This window comes from Macrosteles quadrilineatus, unplaced genomic scaffold, assembly GCF_028750875.1.
Source record: "Macrosteles quadrilineatus isolate MER2022 unplaced genomic scaffold, UCM_ALF_1.0 Scaffold_7__1_contigs__length_78375512, whole genome shotgun sequence".
Lineage (NCBI taxonomy): Eukaryota > Metazoa > Arthropoda > Insecta > Hemiptera > Cicadellidae > Macrosteles > Macrosteles quadrilineatus.
Window position 1 is genome coordinate 43,820,074 of NW_026542600.1, and position 16,787 is coordinate 43,836,860.

The 16,787-nt window shown below is 36.5% G+C and overlaps 1 protein-coding gene across 1 annotated transcript in view; it reads left to right on the top strand.

Annotated features, from left to right (window-relative positions):
• Positions 1–16,787, top strand: part of LOC128997842 (aminopeptidase N) — a 144,637-nt gene that overhangs the window by 124,243 nt on the left and 3,607 nt on the right. Inside the window, exons 6-16 of the mRNA XM_054423597.1 lie at positions 1,630–1,791; positions 2,175–2,468; positions 3,066–3,249; positions 4,953–5,109; positions 5,709–5,790; positions 6,516–6,699; positions 8,833–9,022; positions 9,966–10,049; positions 12,333–12,529; positions 13,575–13,774; positions 16,449–16,616. Coding sequence (XP_054279572.1) covers positions 1,630–1,791; positions 2,175–2,468; positions 3,066–3,249; positions 4,953–5,109; positions 5,709–5,790; positions 6,516–6,699; positions 8,833–9,022; positions 9,966–10,049; positions 12,333–12,529; positions 13,575–13,774; positions 16,449–16,616 — 1,902 coding nt within the window. The remainder of the gene's footprint in view (positions 1–1,629; positions 1,792–2,174; positions 2,469–3,065; positions 3,250–4,952; positions 5,110–5,708; positions 5,791–6,515; positions 6,700–8,832; positions 9,023–9,965; positions 10,050–12,332; positions 12,530–13,574; positions 13,775–16,448; positions 16,617–16,787) is intronic.

Here is a 16,787-nt window from a genome sequence, read left to right on the forward strand (position 1 = left end):
GATGTTTTGGTTCAACGGATTAGTTAATTGTCACCAGACCATGAAAGTAGAATCTTGGCTTTGTTTTGCTTTTGTTCCGCTTGTTATTTTTTTCACCCTAATGACAACAAAACCTACAAGTCACAGTCATCTGGTCAAATCCTCTGGTTGGTTGCAATTCTATTCTATTGTAAGCACCTCTTTTTGTTTATATTTTTCACTCTTTTACTTTTTTACTATTTCACGAATTTCAACTTCAACCATTTACTGTTGAAGCCATATACTATGTTTAGTGTTATACTATTTTTTTCTGAAACTTAAACATTTACACTTAACTGTTATTTAACACTTAACATTTACATTTAACTGTTAAAATGTAACAGCAGGAGACTATTTTAAGATTTTATTTTATGAACATGAAATGATGATCGATGATGATGAATGGTGATGAATGATGATGTTATGATTAATACTTTTAGTCACTAAACACTCATTTATAACACCCTTTGGTTTTGGATTTTAAAGTGCTTTAAATGTGATGTCTTGTAAAATGTTGATTGAATCACTCGTGTTCATGGAATTTTACTTTGAAAACTAAAAAAATTTAAAAAAAATGCCGCCTTTTATAATTTAATTGGACTAAGTCTGAGTTGAATTCTGTTTCTATGATAGGTCTCTTTTACCTTAACATACATGCTAAATTGCATAAAGATCAATTGAAAAAAATCAAAGGTATTTGTTTTTTGTAAAAAAATTCAAACAGCAAATATATGGCAAACAAAGTGTTTTTGGCAAATATTCTTCTTCTTTATTTGACCCATAAGACCATTTCTTGAGGTGTATGGTTAATATATTGTGAGGTATTCGGTATTGTCAATTATTGTATTAATTATACCCACATTTAAATATCACATCTCTATATGTTCATCACTGTTAGGTAGTCTACATTATATTTTTTTCTCAAAATATATCTTTGTCTAATTAATCTACCAAACTTAATTTCACTACAAAGAGTCGTTATCAAATAAAAAATAGTTTTCTAAAAAAAACTTAAGGCTGCCATTTGGGTAACGTCAACAATTATGTTTTGGAAAATGTTAACATGATATTTTTGTTTTTCTTTGGTCCATGAATCATACCTTAAAATATGGGTAAAGAGATCGGGGACACCAGGGTAGCAAAAGTGGATACTGTAATATACAAATATAAATATTATATAAATTTTTTATCTAGCTGCCATGTACATCACGCAACCAATGGTACAATATTGTATGTTTTTCAATTAACAGCATTGGCTACAAAACAACACCTGATCCCTTCTCCACCTACATCATAAAACTATCCATTTCCCTCCGTCTCTTACCCACAGTCAACCTCCAGAAGACCAACTCAAACAACTTTTGTGTGGCCGTGTCATAGAAATATAGACTATGTCGTTATTCGGTCCAACCGAGTCCGATAAAGTTGTACTGTATGTAAACCATAAACACAACAGGTACTGCAATGTATCTAATTTTCAATTACTCATACTATAGTAATGAATATATTGTAAAGCCTGTTTAGAATATTGAGCTAAGTAGGCATACGTTAAGTTTCATAAGTAAAGCCATTGACAATACTCATTTCTTCTTATAAGTTTTCCTGTTTTAGATGGCTTGCAGCATCACAATTCCAGTCGACAGATGCTCGTCGAGCATTCCCTTGTTTCGATGAACCGGCTCTAAAAGCGAGATTCACTATCAGCATCGGAAGGCCATCAAACATGCTTGCAATCTCAAACATGCCACGGAAGAAAGTTGTATCCCAGCCTGTGTAAGATTGTTTCCAAAAATAAATTTTCAATGACATTACAAAGTGTATTGAAATAAGATTTTTCATTTGAAGTAAAAATTCAACAATAACTTGAAACATTCATTGCACAATGGGGCCTTTAAATTCACTTGATTCCGTAATTGAATTTTATATTTATATCAACACACATCACAAAGAAGTTTTCAATTCATTGAAATGTTTTCAGTGCCTACAAGTTTGTGTTCTAAACAAAAATGTAAAGTTTTTCTAAATAAATATTAAATATAAAAAATTATAATCATATTAGTCATGTCATAATTTGTTTATGTCTAGATTGCATCTTTACTAACAATATAATCTTAAAACGATATAGCCAATATAATGATTCGGTGATTTGTTTTTAGAGATGGCATCAGTGATTATGAGTGGGACCATTTTGAAGAATCAGTGCCAATGTCTACATATTTGGTTGCCTTTGTGGTCTCGGACTTCCAGCACTTGTCGGATGGCACATTCGCAGTATGGGCTCGAGACCAAGCTCTCGGTCAAGCACGCTACGCTTTGGAGGTTGGACCTAGGATTCTCCGACACTTTGAGGATTTCTTTTCCATTAAATTTCCATTGCCGAAAATTGACATGGTTGCCCTGCCTGATTTCTCTGCTGGGGCAATGGAGAATTGGGGACTGATTACATACAGGTGATTACATTTCTGTAACTAATGAACAATCATATGTATAGTGATATTTTGTAAGAAAGCATTTAGTAGGGAAATGTAAATTAAAATGTTAATGTTATGTTTATATAGGTGTGTGAACTAAACACCTAACTAACACTAATTCTACATTTAAAATGGTTGATTTCTTAAAACTATTTGATATTTCAAGTGATGTGAAGAACGGCATCAATGTGGACATTGATTTAAATATAACCATTTTAAATAAGTGTGCGGTAGTCTCGCTTTATATCTTGCATTGGCTCGTCCATTTAAAATCTGGTCTATACTTGGAAAGTTTTAAATTAAGCACAGGGAGATCAGAACAGCAGGAGATTGTACAGTAGTGATAATGTTACTAGCGACATTGGTGTGCAAAACTACAACATCACTGTCATGGTTCCTGTACATCTATTATACTACCCATTGAACCACTGACTCGGTAAAAGTTATCGTCACATTATTTTTGCCTGGTTTTCTGTTATTTAAAATAACATCATTAGCTTTTGTTGAGGTATGGTATTTGCTAGTTTTTTTAGTTTTAAGTTCTTTTACATAGAGATTGTACTACCGCTGTTACAGAGAGACGGCGATGCTGTTTGATGAGGTGGTGTCAACAAGATGGGACAAGCAACGTATTGCCACCGTAGTTAGTCATGAGCTGGCTCATCAGTGGTTCGGCAACCTCGTCACACCGACATGGTGGGAGGACTTGTGGCTCAACGAGGGCTTTGCATCCTACGTAGAATGTCTCGGAGTCCATGCGGTGAGATTGCTCAATCGAGCTTTTCCATCATCTGTTTTACTTTTAATGTACCACTCTCTCATCTGTTCAAAATTGGGTCTATGAGTCATCTAAGGGTATTGTAGCATAGAACTCAAAACTATATCTGTTTAACGTAAACGATTGTGAAAATCATATTTTTTTATTAACTTCATTCAAACTAAGTGAAAACCAAGCCAAGCCAAAAGATCAGTTCCATTTAAACATCGTTGATGACTTGTTGCACATCGACACTGCACAATATAAGAATGTATGCATGTTTCCTTTGAGTTACAATGTGGCTCTAGTTGATTAGTAGTCAGAAGGAACTATTCTTATGTACCCGATTTGATGTTTTCTTCTTATGGTTTTATTTTAGAGTTGATATTCATGTGTGTGTACTGTTGAAAGGACTACGTTGAATACTGATTCGGATAATCTCAATTAAATTTGTTAATCAGAATCAAGAATGTATTTTGCTTTCTGATTCTTCAAACCAGAACTACTAAAAGAATTAATTATTACTTACAACATGTTGTATTCTAAAACAAATTTAACAGTGATTCAAAATGTAAATTTATTTGCTTAGCCTACAGTTTGGCCGAAAATTCCCTTTACACAATTTGTTATTATGTTTTACACTGTTATAAACGGAACGACGGCCAATACTGACACGTGTGGGGTAAGGGCGCAGTGGTGGGAGAAAGTGAAACCCCTCCCCTGTCTCCGCCCGCTACGCGGGCTCAGCCCGAGGTCGCCAACGCCCCCTCAGTCTCAGTCCAAATCTGAGTCAGACAACATGGCGGTCACCAGTGTGTTTAGTGTCGAGGAGCGTTTGGTTGCTTCTGTGTGGGTGCATGAGCGTCCTCACAACAGAAAAACAATGGAGGAAATCATGAATGACTTTGCAGTGCGGTTTGGGAAACCTTCACCGTCCCGGCAAACATTAATAGCGTGGGAAATGGAGGTGTTTGCAACGGGATCCGTTCTCGACGCGCCAAGAAGTGGACGACCGATTACTCGAGTCGAAACCTGCGCTGCTGTGGAAGCTTCCGTTGCACGTTCGCCAATGAAATCCACCAGAAAACGGTCTTCAGTGCTGGGAATTACACGAACAACAATGCAAGACCACATGCGAAAGGATTTGGATATGAAGTGCTTTCGGCCCCTTCTGTTCCCAGGCTATTAATGTTTGCCGGGACGGTGAAGGTTTCCCAAACCGCACCGCAAAGTCATTCATGATTTCCTCCATTGTTTTTCTGTTGTGAGGACGCTCATGCACCCACACAGAAGCAACCAAACGCTCCTCGACACTAAACACACTGGTGTCCGCCATGTTGTCTGACTCAGATTTGGACTGAGACTGAGGGGGCGTTGGCGACCTTGGGCTGAGCCCGCGTGGCGGGCGGAGGAAGGGGAGGGGTTTCACTTTCCCCCACCACTGCGCCCTTACCCCACACGTGTCAGTATTGGCCGTCGTTCCGTTTATAACAGTGTAAAACGTAATAACAAATTGTGTAAAGGGACTTTTCGGCCACACTGTATAGTTTTGTTTATAGCTTAAATTTCCAATAAACCCTCCTCCGCAGCAAACCTGCAGACTAAGCAAATTTTCATTTTTCTAATTGGATTTTTACTTAAATACTCCTCAAATATATCATATTTTTTCCCTGTTTTAGCAACATTACTTAATTGTTTTCCCCTAGGTTGAGCCTAGTTGGCGTATACCAGAACAGTTTGTAGTTCATGAGCTACAGAATGTGTTTCTGTTGGATGTTTACCGTTCTTCACATCCGATCTCCGTCCAGGTCAATCATCCGAACGAAATTGATGAGATATTTGATAGCATCTCCTATGGGAAAGGTAAATTAGATATATTCATTATTTATCTTCATTTATTTTTAATCATTAGAATACTTTTTATTTAATAAGGCTTTCACTGAGAATAAAATACTTTTGGATCAACTGATTAACAGTTGTCAATTAAATCCTCTTTTAATACCATGTTAATGAATGTAATTGAGTTGGATTAGAACAAGGTGGTTAAAAAATCTCACAATATGAACAGAATCATTGGGATAGACAAGGTGAATGGAACATTACATCACTGACACTATGAGATCAGCTGACTGTCGAGTGGATATTGTTGTCATGAGCCTGCAATAATAATAAATGACATCGAGTTACATTAGGTTTGAAACCTCCACAAAGTATAATGCACTTATATATGGAATGAAATTATCTTTGTAAAATATTTTCAAAATTAAAATATCAGGTCTATTGATACACACAAATTTAGGGTGGGCAAGAGTGTAGATTTCAGGATATCCCATGTAATTCTCTAGACCAAGTTTTCATGGTCGATTTAATTTATATCTGGACAATTAATTTAGTTATAATTATGTTAGCTTTTCTTTTGTGTTATAAAAGAATTAATTGATTTGACTTTATATTCTTTACAGGAGCATCAATAATTAGAATGATGGACCACTTTTTGACTACTCCAGTGTTTCGTCGAGGTCTAACTAGATACTTGCAAAGGAGGTAAGTTAGTTTAGCTCAATCCAGGGATACATTGTTTCTAGCCACTCACAAAATCTCAATTGTCCGTTCATTGTTGCATATAAGGATATTTTATTGAATCTTTTTTCCGAGGAATTTTCCCTAGGCTATACAAAGTTCAGGAAGCTATTTTACATTTATGCTTTAAATTGAGATGTCTATTGAAATGTGACTGTAATATTGCTATTATATCATTTGTAAATGTTTTTATTTGAAGAGGTCTATTGTAATTTATGATTGTTTAGTGACCAGTACTTGATTACTTGATACTCAAATCAAAATCAATCACCACTTACCATCTTACATAGATATTTATTTACCGTCTTTTGAGTTAACACTCTAAGTGTCAATATATGTTTTTACGTGATGTGATCGTGAAATTCCACTGGGGCTGCTTTAGGACCATGACTTCTCCAGGCAAAAAGTTTTCAGACTGTTATTAAATGTATTATTATTTACTTTCTGTAAAAACTTAAAAATCTTACACACTTGAATAGTATAAATAATAAAAATATTAATTAATGTTGTTTATGTATAACTGTGCCAAAATATATAATGCGGATCAACAAGATTTTGAAAATCAACCATGGATATTGGTGGAGAACTTCCCAATTACAACTATATATGTATGTTTTTACTGCAAATATTTTAACCAATGTGGTAAAAGAAAAGCATTACGTTTATGGGAGTTGCTCATGTTGTCACAGGATGTATCAGAGTGCTACTAGAGAGGACCTTTGGGGTGCTCTCACTGAACAGGCTCAGATAGACTCCCTGTGGCACTCGGACATGTCGGTCAAGACTATCATGGACACTTGGACTCTGCAGACGGGCTTCCCTCTAGTCACAGTCACCAGGGACTATGACAAGAAGAAAGTTCACATTTCCCAGGTAGAACTCCAAAATATCTGTTATTTAACTCAATAGCGAATCTTATTACTGTGGTAACATATACACATTTGAACCTTCTCCACCTATAGGTATGAAGAAGGATGGTATATTGTTTTTGAGATTGAGTGTTTGGAAAGATATTCATTTTGGCTCTCCTTGGAACTAAAAAGTAGACAAACCCTTACCCTCGGCAAATAAGAGGGCCGTCTGTAGATTTAGGTTTCTTAAAAGTTAAAAGTTAAAGGGCAAGTTAAATTATGTCTGGTCCATACTTCTTCCACTACTATTCTATCTGATCACTACCTCTGTGGGGTGATTGGTATAGTCACTGTTTTCAAAAATGTTGAGAAAGAAAATTGGCGCACGCATCAGGTTTCTCTAGTTAGGGGGTCAATCTCAGTTCATAACTCCACCCAGTTGACAGATGTGTACACATTAAAGTGTTTTGATGTATAGAATCTGCTTAAGTGACTTACAGTACGTCCAGAGTGCACGCTGATTCAGATCCTGATTCCGATTCCCATTTTCGGCCGCAGGAATGGCACTTGCATTCAAATGGAAGTGGCCATTGTGGCTGCCGGTTGCCGAGCCCACATGCAGGTACCAGCTTACCGGAATGAATTAATTGAATGGTTTAAGATTCCGATTCAGATACTGCTCATATGCATACTATTTAAGTAAATAAATTTTGTTTTTATAGTAGACTATTAAATTTTTCATGTTTACTTTTAGGTTTACGATTAAACGCTCTTCAGGAATGATTCTTTGTTTATGTAGGTTACACTAGTTTCTTACTATATATGATGTTCAATTTTCATAATGAGTTTTTGGGCTCCATTCAACAATATAGAAAGATCCGTGCTCTATCATTTCTAGCTATAGGAAAAGAGATATATAATATCATGAACACGATTTTTCACTGGTTGTAACTTCACAACAGTTTCAGACGCTATGATTTTTCACGTTAATTCCTCATCTGACAATTCCATAGCTACGACTGACTTGCTTCTTTGCTAACCGAGTAGTACGGGCGGCGTATTTCCTGCTTCCACCATGGCCATCCACAAAATATCTGACTCAGATTAACCATGCGCCGAAAATCTGAATCTGTTTCTGAATCTGAATCGGTGTGCACTCTGGACGTACCGTTAGGGAGTTTCCAAAAGACTGAATAGTGAACATGTTTGTACAAGGGGGCCAGAAGCGGGTGTTCATCAGTTTCATCAAGACAATAGTTGAATTGAAGGAAACGTGGCTTGCTGATCGCTGTGTTTCAGACTTCCAGGGCTAAAGATAGTCCTTGATAGTCTTGTAAAGATGTCCCATAACAATCCCTCTCGTTCAGTCACACCACGATCTGCATGCAAAATTCACTTCCACTCCTAACTTCCTCCACCCCTTGCCTACATGCCCTACGTCCAAACACTTTACTCCATTCGTGTCCGTCAACTGGCAAAGGATTTAGTATTGGTTTACGAATGAGACTACAGAAATCTAATCACAGACCACGACATGGGGGGAGCATCATATTCTTTCACAGAGTTTTAGAATACTTAGACGAGATTAATCGTTCCACAAAGGTGGGGAGTGACTAGAATAGTAGTAAATGAAGTAAGAAACATGATGTTGATCTCAGATTTTAGCTAATTTGCTTGGCTCCAACGGTAGCTCCCCTTTTACTATATCTGAACCAGCTATTGAAAAACTGTGGCCAGGACAATGTAATGAGAATAGTAAGTCAATAGTGCAAGGAGTGTGTTAGCTGACTTTGGTTGATATTAATAAGTTTTTAATATCTTTCAGTAATTGATTAAAAATATTAATAAAATACTACACAAAATTAAATCAGGTCTTAAAATGTAGAGTTTCTGTAACCTGGTCTAAGTGGTCTAAGTGGTCTAAAATACTACACAAAATTTAATCAGGTCTTAAAATGTAGAGTTTCTGTAACCTAGTCTAAGTGGTCTGGTCTAGTAGTCATTATAACAAATTTAACATATCAATTACAACAACAACAAATTATTTATCGACTTTTGTAACCATTTTGGTTTGATTATTTTGGTGGTCGATGAATATTCTTTTGTAGCCCAAAGTTCCGCAATGTAGAATTTGACCAATCTTCTGATGTTGCAGAGAAGATTCATGCTCGGCAACAATAGCGATGATGGAAGCCTTTGGTGGGTCCCTCTAACTTACACACACATGCCTCAGCCTGATTTCGTGAACACTCGACCTTCTCACTGGCTAAAGGCCGAACAGAGCATTGAAATAAACACGGAGGCCGACACCCACAACTGGATGGTGTTTAATATCCAACGCACAGGTCAGTACAAGAGTATTGTCCTAAATTATATTTATGATATCAGGGATTTTAGTTGTTAGTTGATAATATTAAAGAGGTTTGAAGGCTATAACGTGTAGTTTGCCCTTATGAGTGGTCTGGGGAGGAAATGAATCTGAATGATGCTCATAAGCAGTCTTAGACTGCTTTGGGATTTTTGGGAGGGGGCCTAGCCCAGCATAAATATCAACATTTATTATTACTGTGCATATTTAGGTAACGTAGTTTATAACTTTGATTAAGTTAACTGTGCACACCAATATTTTTAATATCCAAACAAATTTTCAAGCCCTCCTCCCAAGATCCCTCCTTGTGCCCTGGTTGGGGAATGAAGAGGACATAGTCCTAGAACAGCCTCAGTGCCTGGACTTAAACATCACGAAACAACACAAGCTACAAAAAGGCTTGATCTAATAATGGTAAAACAATATGCAGTGAAAAAAAATGTTTGCAATGCACCAGAAGCCATTAAAACTAATTGCACACTTTTTACACTCTTTTTGACTTATTAATCAACAATGAGCTGTCATAAAACAGTGTCATAAAATTGGGTCACATAAATTATAAGCAAGGACAACTTAGGACAACAATCAGTTACCTTCCTTGTTAAAACCATGAATGAACTTAACGATCATTTGGTGGATCCTCTACTAAATTTTGGATTAGTAATCAGAGTTTTCTACCAAAACGCAAAGGAAAATCCTTTCAAACTTTCCTTTCCTTAGATGCCCTCCCGGATTCTTAGTTGTTTACACCACAATATGGTGGACCAATTAGAACAACTTAGAAATAAACAAATCTACCTAATTCATGGAGAAGCTTATGAGTTTCATCTAGTGTACATAAAATGAAATCAATTATTGAAACTAGTGTTTAACAAACTTATGGTTTGTAAAATTGGTCATAAAAGGGTTATCATTTGCAGGTTTCTACAGAGTAAATTACGACCGTCACAACTGGAAACTGCTCATCACTCACTTACTTGACAAGAATCGCTTCGAACAAATTGGTAAGAAATACGATTAGTGTCTATGTGAGGTGTTTATTTCGGGTAAGGCACCTATCCTAAACTTACCTCCGATTTGCTCGGGCAGCTCAGGAGTAGTCCAGGGTTCTAGCTGAGTCTCCGTCGCTTGCTAACCGCTTCTCGATCTTCGTAGACGTTTTCTTCGTCGTCCTAACACGCACACGATACTATGGTTGTATGTCAGCACAACGACGCACTGACCAGGAATATATCGGCACTAAATACGATGCTTCTATGAGAACTAAAATACGTGACCAGCTTCTAGGTCTAACAAAAGGTATCGCTTCTCGAATAAAAACTAAAAATAAAACTCTCGTAGAGAAATAAAATGTCGTCACACGCAATAATAAAATAACGAAATGAAATGCGTCAGCGCTAATATGCCAATGAACTTCTTGGCTTTGAAATATAACTAAATAAAATACTTTTAGATAAAATAAAATAAAACCACTTTCGATAAATAAACTAAAAAGTGTAGGCTACTGCGGCACCGCACTCGCAGTGCCGGCCTGAGAAATACAATACGCTAATCTCTTACAACTAAGATGATCGTAAATAATATTAACTTTTACTCGCCAAAGTGAACGGGAAAATAAGACGAATAATGTAATGGTATCATGCAGTACTTACGTTTGTCTCTACTTATATTATTGTCGCTTTTATCTATTTTGTCTCACACGTTGCGAGTCGAATCCACAACCTATGTATGGTCTCAGGTCCGCTGTACGATCTTGGGAGGGTGTTCGGCGAACAAGCGCTCGCCATCGACTGCCTCAAGAATTGTCTCCGGTGCACTCGTCTCGGCTTCTCCCCACCACGTCTACGTCAGCGCCCGGAGGTCGCGGCGGCGAAGTCACGAACTAGGCGACTTGACTTGCATTGGACATGTTGGACATTGATGTCGAGCGCGCTCAAGCCTTCACGGCCTTTAAATAATTAAAACAAACCCCCCCAATAAAATTTGACCATTATTCCGATATTAACACATTCACTACCAGGTCTCACAAGGCTCTTCACACAGAGGAGTGGGACGTTTGGTAGACAACATGTTAACAGAGGAGTGGGACGGCTGGTAGACAACATGTTAACAGAGGAGTGGGACGGCTGGTAGACGACATGTTAACTGTTAATCTTAACAGAGTAATAACAATTTACAGTATAAAAACAAACTTAAAAGATCACCAATATTACAGTTTTCTATTGAGTAATCTTCATAAATACAATAGATTTGATCAATTATTATAATTAATTTAGTTTGTGTTTGTCTCATTATTGTGATTGTAGTATATTTTAAAAAGCCAAACACACGTGTGATGAATGTCTAGTTTAAGAGTTTCTTCCAGTGAATTGGAATTCTGCCATTTTCAATGCAGGGACTTTTATTGGGTTGGTCTAAACTAAACACTACCTATAAATGTGACAATAGCTGAGATGCACTACATTAGTTCTTTGTTTAAAAAGTAAGAACAATATGATCTAAACTTTTCAAGGTGAAAAAATTATAGTTATATTTTTTAAGAGTCTTCTTCGCCCCTGCAAAAACACTAAAAACATGCCTTGGACGTCCCTCGCTCCGAATGGAATGTGTGAAGGATAATGTAAAAACTTTTTCCCCTTACAGATTAATGTTGGTTCTAGGGCCCTCATACATGATATATCCAAGAAAATCAATAGTATAAGTACAGAAAAATCTTAAAGTAACGTAAATTGAGTCACTTTTAAACACTTATAAAACTAATTATTTTTTTCATTTTCAACCTTTTGAGGTATAAGAGCTCTAATATAACTATTCAACTACATTGATACCAATTTTCAAGAACATCCGTTGAAAAACAGCCTCCGAAACGGGGGACGAAATTAACATGTTTTGTCAGAGACTACTTCGCTACTAGCCTTTTACAAAACTTGGCTCAGGCGGCAGATGAATCACTGAAGTGTCTATTTAGTAGTTGTGTGTTTACGATGTTTTCATAATGGCGCGCATAATAACCCCGCGCTACCCTCCCGTCTACAACACCTTCCCCCCAAGGCCATATCCCCAAAACGCAGGGTGATGAAGACTCTTAAGTAGCCTATATTTTGCTTCATATCATACAGTACAAGAAATGTTGTTTACCTCTCAGCCCAAAAATGACACTTTGATTCTTACTTTTTTTTTCTAAGTTAGTTGTAGAATTAGTTGTTATGATGCAATCAACATCAAATAGGATTTTTTGTTTTTCAATTGAAATTGTTTTGAATAAATTAGAAACAACTTGTTTTCAGGTACTTTGAACCGAGCAATGCTCATAGATGACGCTCTGAACCTTGCACGTGCAGGATCACTGGACTATGGGACTGCTCTAGACGTTACCAAGTATCTTGCTCACGAGCTTGACTACCTTCCTTGGAAATCTGCTTTTCAGGGTTTCAAATATCTGACAAACATGCTGATTAAAACTGGTGGATTTGATAGATTCAAGGTGATTATTTATCAAAGTTTGTTTTCTATAAAGAAGGAAAAAAAGTTCAAACACTATTAGATCTAGTTTTCATCTGGTGAATCGCCCATTGGAGTGGGTTAGAGCCTTTGACTATGGATTAATGTAGACATTCCATTTCCATGTTAAAGCTAAATCCAGTTTTAGAAAAACAATGATCTTAGTTTAATTAAGCCTCCAGCAAAATGTGCTGTTGTCAATGGCTGATTTCTGTCATCCACGCAAAATGTTTAACCATCAGGCCAAACGGAAACGATGACTTACTGTAAACTATAACATGTTTTATGTCATATCAACCATCACAGTATTTGAAACTAAGAAGATGATTTAAATGGAATTTTTACAGCAGCATGTCTGGAGAGCTGTCAGAGAGTTTATCTATTTTATCTTTGAGTAAAAACCTGACTGCAGTTGTCCCACATTGATGTGACGTCTCCTTCAATATCAAAATGTTGTGTGTCTTTTCACAAATACTGAGATTAATAATGAATAATGATATTGATACTTTTTTTACCTATTTTGTGTTTTAATTGAGGCTCACTCACACTCACTCCCATGGCCATTTCAGCCCAAGGCGGGATTTGGCTGCATCAACAACTGCTCTCCACCTCCCTCTATCTTCTGCCTCCTCCACTGCTGCCCCCACTTCTCTGATGTCCTTGGAGACACTATCCCACCATCTCTTCTTGGGCCTTCCTAATGGTCTTTCCCTTCTGGCTTTCCTATGCTTGCTCCTTTTAATAGTGAACCCCGTTCTCTCCGTAGTGCGTGTCCTGCCCACCTTATTCTCCTTGCTTTCACGTGTGCTACTACATCATAATCATTATACATATTCCTTATCTCCCTATTATGCCTTTTACTCCATTCTCAATTTTCTTGTGTTGGGCCATATATCATTCTTTAAATTTTTTTTTAAAAAACAAAGCGTTGTCTAACACATATCATATATGATATTTTCTACTGTAAGTTAATATGAATGTACTAAATCCCTTTAATATCCTTTAATATCCTTTAATATCCTTTTCAGTCTTACATGTTGGCCCTGATGAAGAGTCTGTACGAGAAAACAGGTTTTGTTGACCACAGCACAGATGATCAACTACAAGTATACTCAAGAGTTGAGGTACTCAAGTGGGCTTGTCAACTCGGTCACGAACATTGTATAAGCAACTCTGTCCGTCAGTTCCAAAACTGGCGCTCGAGCCCTCAGCCAAACAAGGATAACCCGTAAGTTCAATTTTACATAAACTTGGTTTTGACTCAACCTCCTTGTCTGGTAACTGAATAATGTACCCTTTACTCCTCACTAATAATGAGCTCCTTTACCTTGTTCACTATCCCAATGAGGGCGCCATAATAAACTTTTACCTAAGACCATTTTTTAAGTACCAGTAGTTTTAAGTATCAGTTCAGTTCTTAGAATTGAAAAGTTGCGTGTAACAGCATTTTTTGCTTACAAAACAGCATCGTTTTACTTAACAACACGGGTAACCACTGAGCTAAAATTATAACTGGAGGTAGCGCTGCCATGGCAGAAGTCTGTCAAAAGCGTGTCGCTGATTTTGTTAGGTTGGTATAGCAGCGAGTTTTCTTATCATAGCAATAACATGGCTTCTATAACTAGGTTGGTATAGCAGTGAGTTTTCTTATCCAATAACATGGCTTCTTATAACTCACACCTCACGCAAACATGGCGGCTGGCGACACGCATCTTGGACATTCAGTGCTACCTCCAGTTAGAATTATAGCTCAGTGCGGGTAACCAATGGGGACCAATGAGGTTCAAGATTTGAGAGAGAAGAAGTAAAACTGTAATGCTTCGAACATAAACTAATCAGCTGTTCACCGATTAAATTGTTAACGATTGGTGTAATTAGTGATTGGTACAATGAGTTGTTGCATCAATGTCAGTGGCAATGAGAGGTTATAAACGAAAACATAACCTCTCTTAGAAGTTTTAAGTAGTGATTATTATTAATTAAAAACCAGTTGTAGGTAAAGTAGTGTACGAGTGAAAATTTAAAAACGTACGTTTTCAGGAAACACACTTTGCAAATTTTTTTCCCCTTTTTTCAAAACTTTTATTATTTTTTTGATTTCATTAACATTTGAAGTTTCATAAAATGTCCATGGTAACGCAATATCTTTGGTAGTTTTTTTTTAAAAGAGCATCTTTAGTGGAAAAACACAAAATCCTGTCACGACCATAACAGACGTTTAAATGAATATTAAAAATAGTTAATATTATTTTTATAACTATGTTTTGCTATAAACTAATTTACTTTTATGACCATTATACATTAAAAAGGTCACTGAGCTTTTAGTATATTTGGTCTTTCTAGAAAAAAATAAAAAACTCAAAAAAATTGAAAAAAGCCAATAATATCTTTTTAAGTTTGTATAACTCCGAAAAACCTTACCTGAGACCCGAAAAATCGTTATGTTTGCATAGAGACGTGCTTCTTTTGTGTATAAAACATTGAAATATGACGATATTTTAATTTTTGAAATTTTTATGACAGAAATCATAAACGTGATGGTCAGGGACAAGCGGTACGGTCGTGAATTTTATAAAAAAATCTAAATCTTTCTAAACAATCCATTAATTATACTATTAGTTATAATAAAAATATGTGTTTCAATTGAACTAAACTGTTCAAATTACAATTATATTAAAGTTATTGTCACGACCAAACACACTATAATCCATAAGGCTGGATAGGTCGTGAAAAAACCCGCGATGGTCGTGAAACTTTGGTCGTGAAATTACGTGTTATTTGGCTCTGTTCTGGCGGTAGCTCTGCACCTCATGTTCGAGGATACAAAGTGGACTTCTAGGTTAATCTAGCAATTGAAATATCTTATAAACAAAAATTAACACCATGTCTACTTCATCGAATGACTATGTACGGTCATGGACACACCAAAATTACAAAAAACACAACCTTTCCTGTATTAATCTTGTAATTCCTCCTTTCAACTTGAAACGACCGGCACTACAATCCTGACGTACACCCCGATCTAGTCTCTAAAACCAACTGACTCCATCAACGCCAGGCTTGCCACTGTCGTGCTCCAAAGTTGAAAAATTTTCCCAAATGGTCGTGACGCCAAATCGAGGGACAGAATTATTATGTCATGGTAGTCAGTTTGCAATGACAATAAAATTATAATATGCTCCTTTTTTGTAAGTTTAATAACCATTGATGACATAAAAATATGGCTTTATATATTGCTGCATGAATAATTAGTCTAAAAACAGCGTGAAAGTTGGAAAATGTACCCTAGGGACACGTCATGGTCGTGAATTTCGAGACTTTAAAAATACGAAAAAAATACCTAGAACCTATTTAAAACCAAATAAATGTGTGTAACATGTTGCCCCCATCCCAAAAAATATTAAAACACATAATAATAAACTACAAATCCAGTAGCTACGAAGTAAAAGGCCAGGGACATGAAAACGTACGTTTTTAATTTTTCACTCGTACGCAACTTGCGTAAATAGTATTAACGAAACTCATAGAAGTTAATTTTTTTAATTTTCTACTCGTATCGTTAACATTATCTTTACACGATCGTTGCGTAAACTACTATAAAGGCAAGGTATATAAGATATTATTAACGTCTCTTTCCAGATATAAGTTAAAATAGTGAGCATTTCATTCAAACCTGTTTCCTGTTTTTAATTCAAAACATCCCTTAAATTTTTAGTAACTTCGCAGGTAGATTTATAAAGATGTCATCTATTGTGTTAGGTACAAGATTCTATAATTCAAGGTGGTATGAAGGACCGACTATACAACATGCTTTTTTTGGAGTTGTAAGGTTGATCAAGTTTGTATTATTGAGCGATTTGTCATATAACGTAAACTGATCCAGTAAGTATGTTGTTGTGTAGGATCAGCTCCAATCTGAAGAGCACCGTGTACTGCACTGCTATCAGAGAAGGAGGGCAGCCGGAGTGGGACTTTGCTTGGAGTCGATACTTGCATACCAACGTTGGCTCTGAGAAGAGTCTCCTATTGAGCGCTCTAGGATGTAGTAGAGAAACTTGGATACTCGCTAGGTAAGGTCATTGTGAGAGAATAAGTTAATATGTAAACTACATAAAAGAAATTGGAAATGCATGTACCGGTAAGCCTAACCTAGTGTATATAGTGTATACCCATGAAAATGGTTGTTGACAAGCTAATGGGAGAAAGCATGTGTCAGATTGCTGATACCGTTTATTTATTAA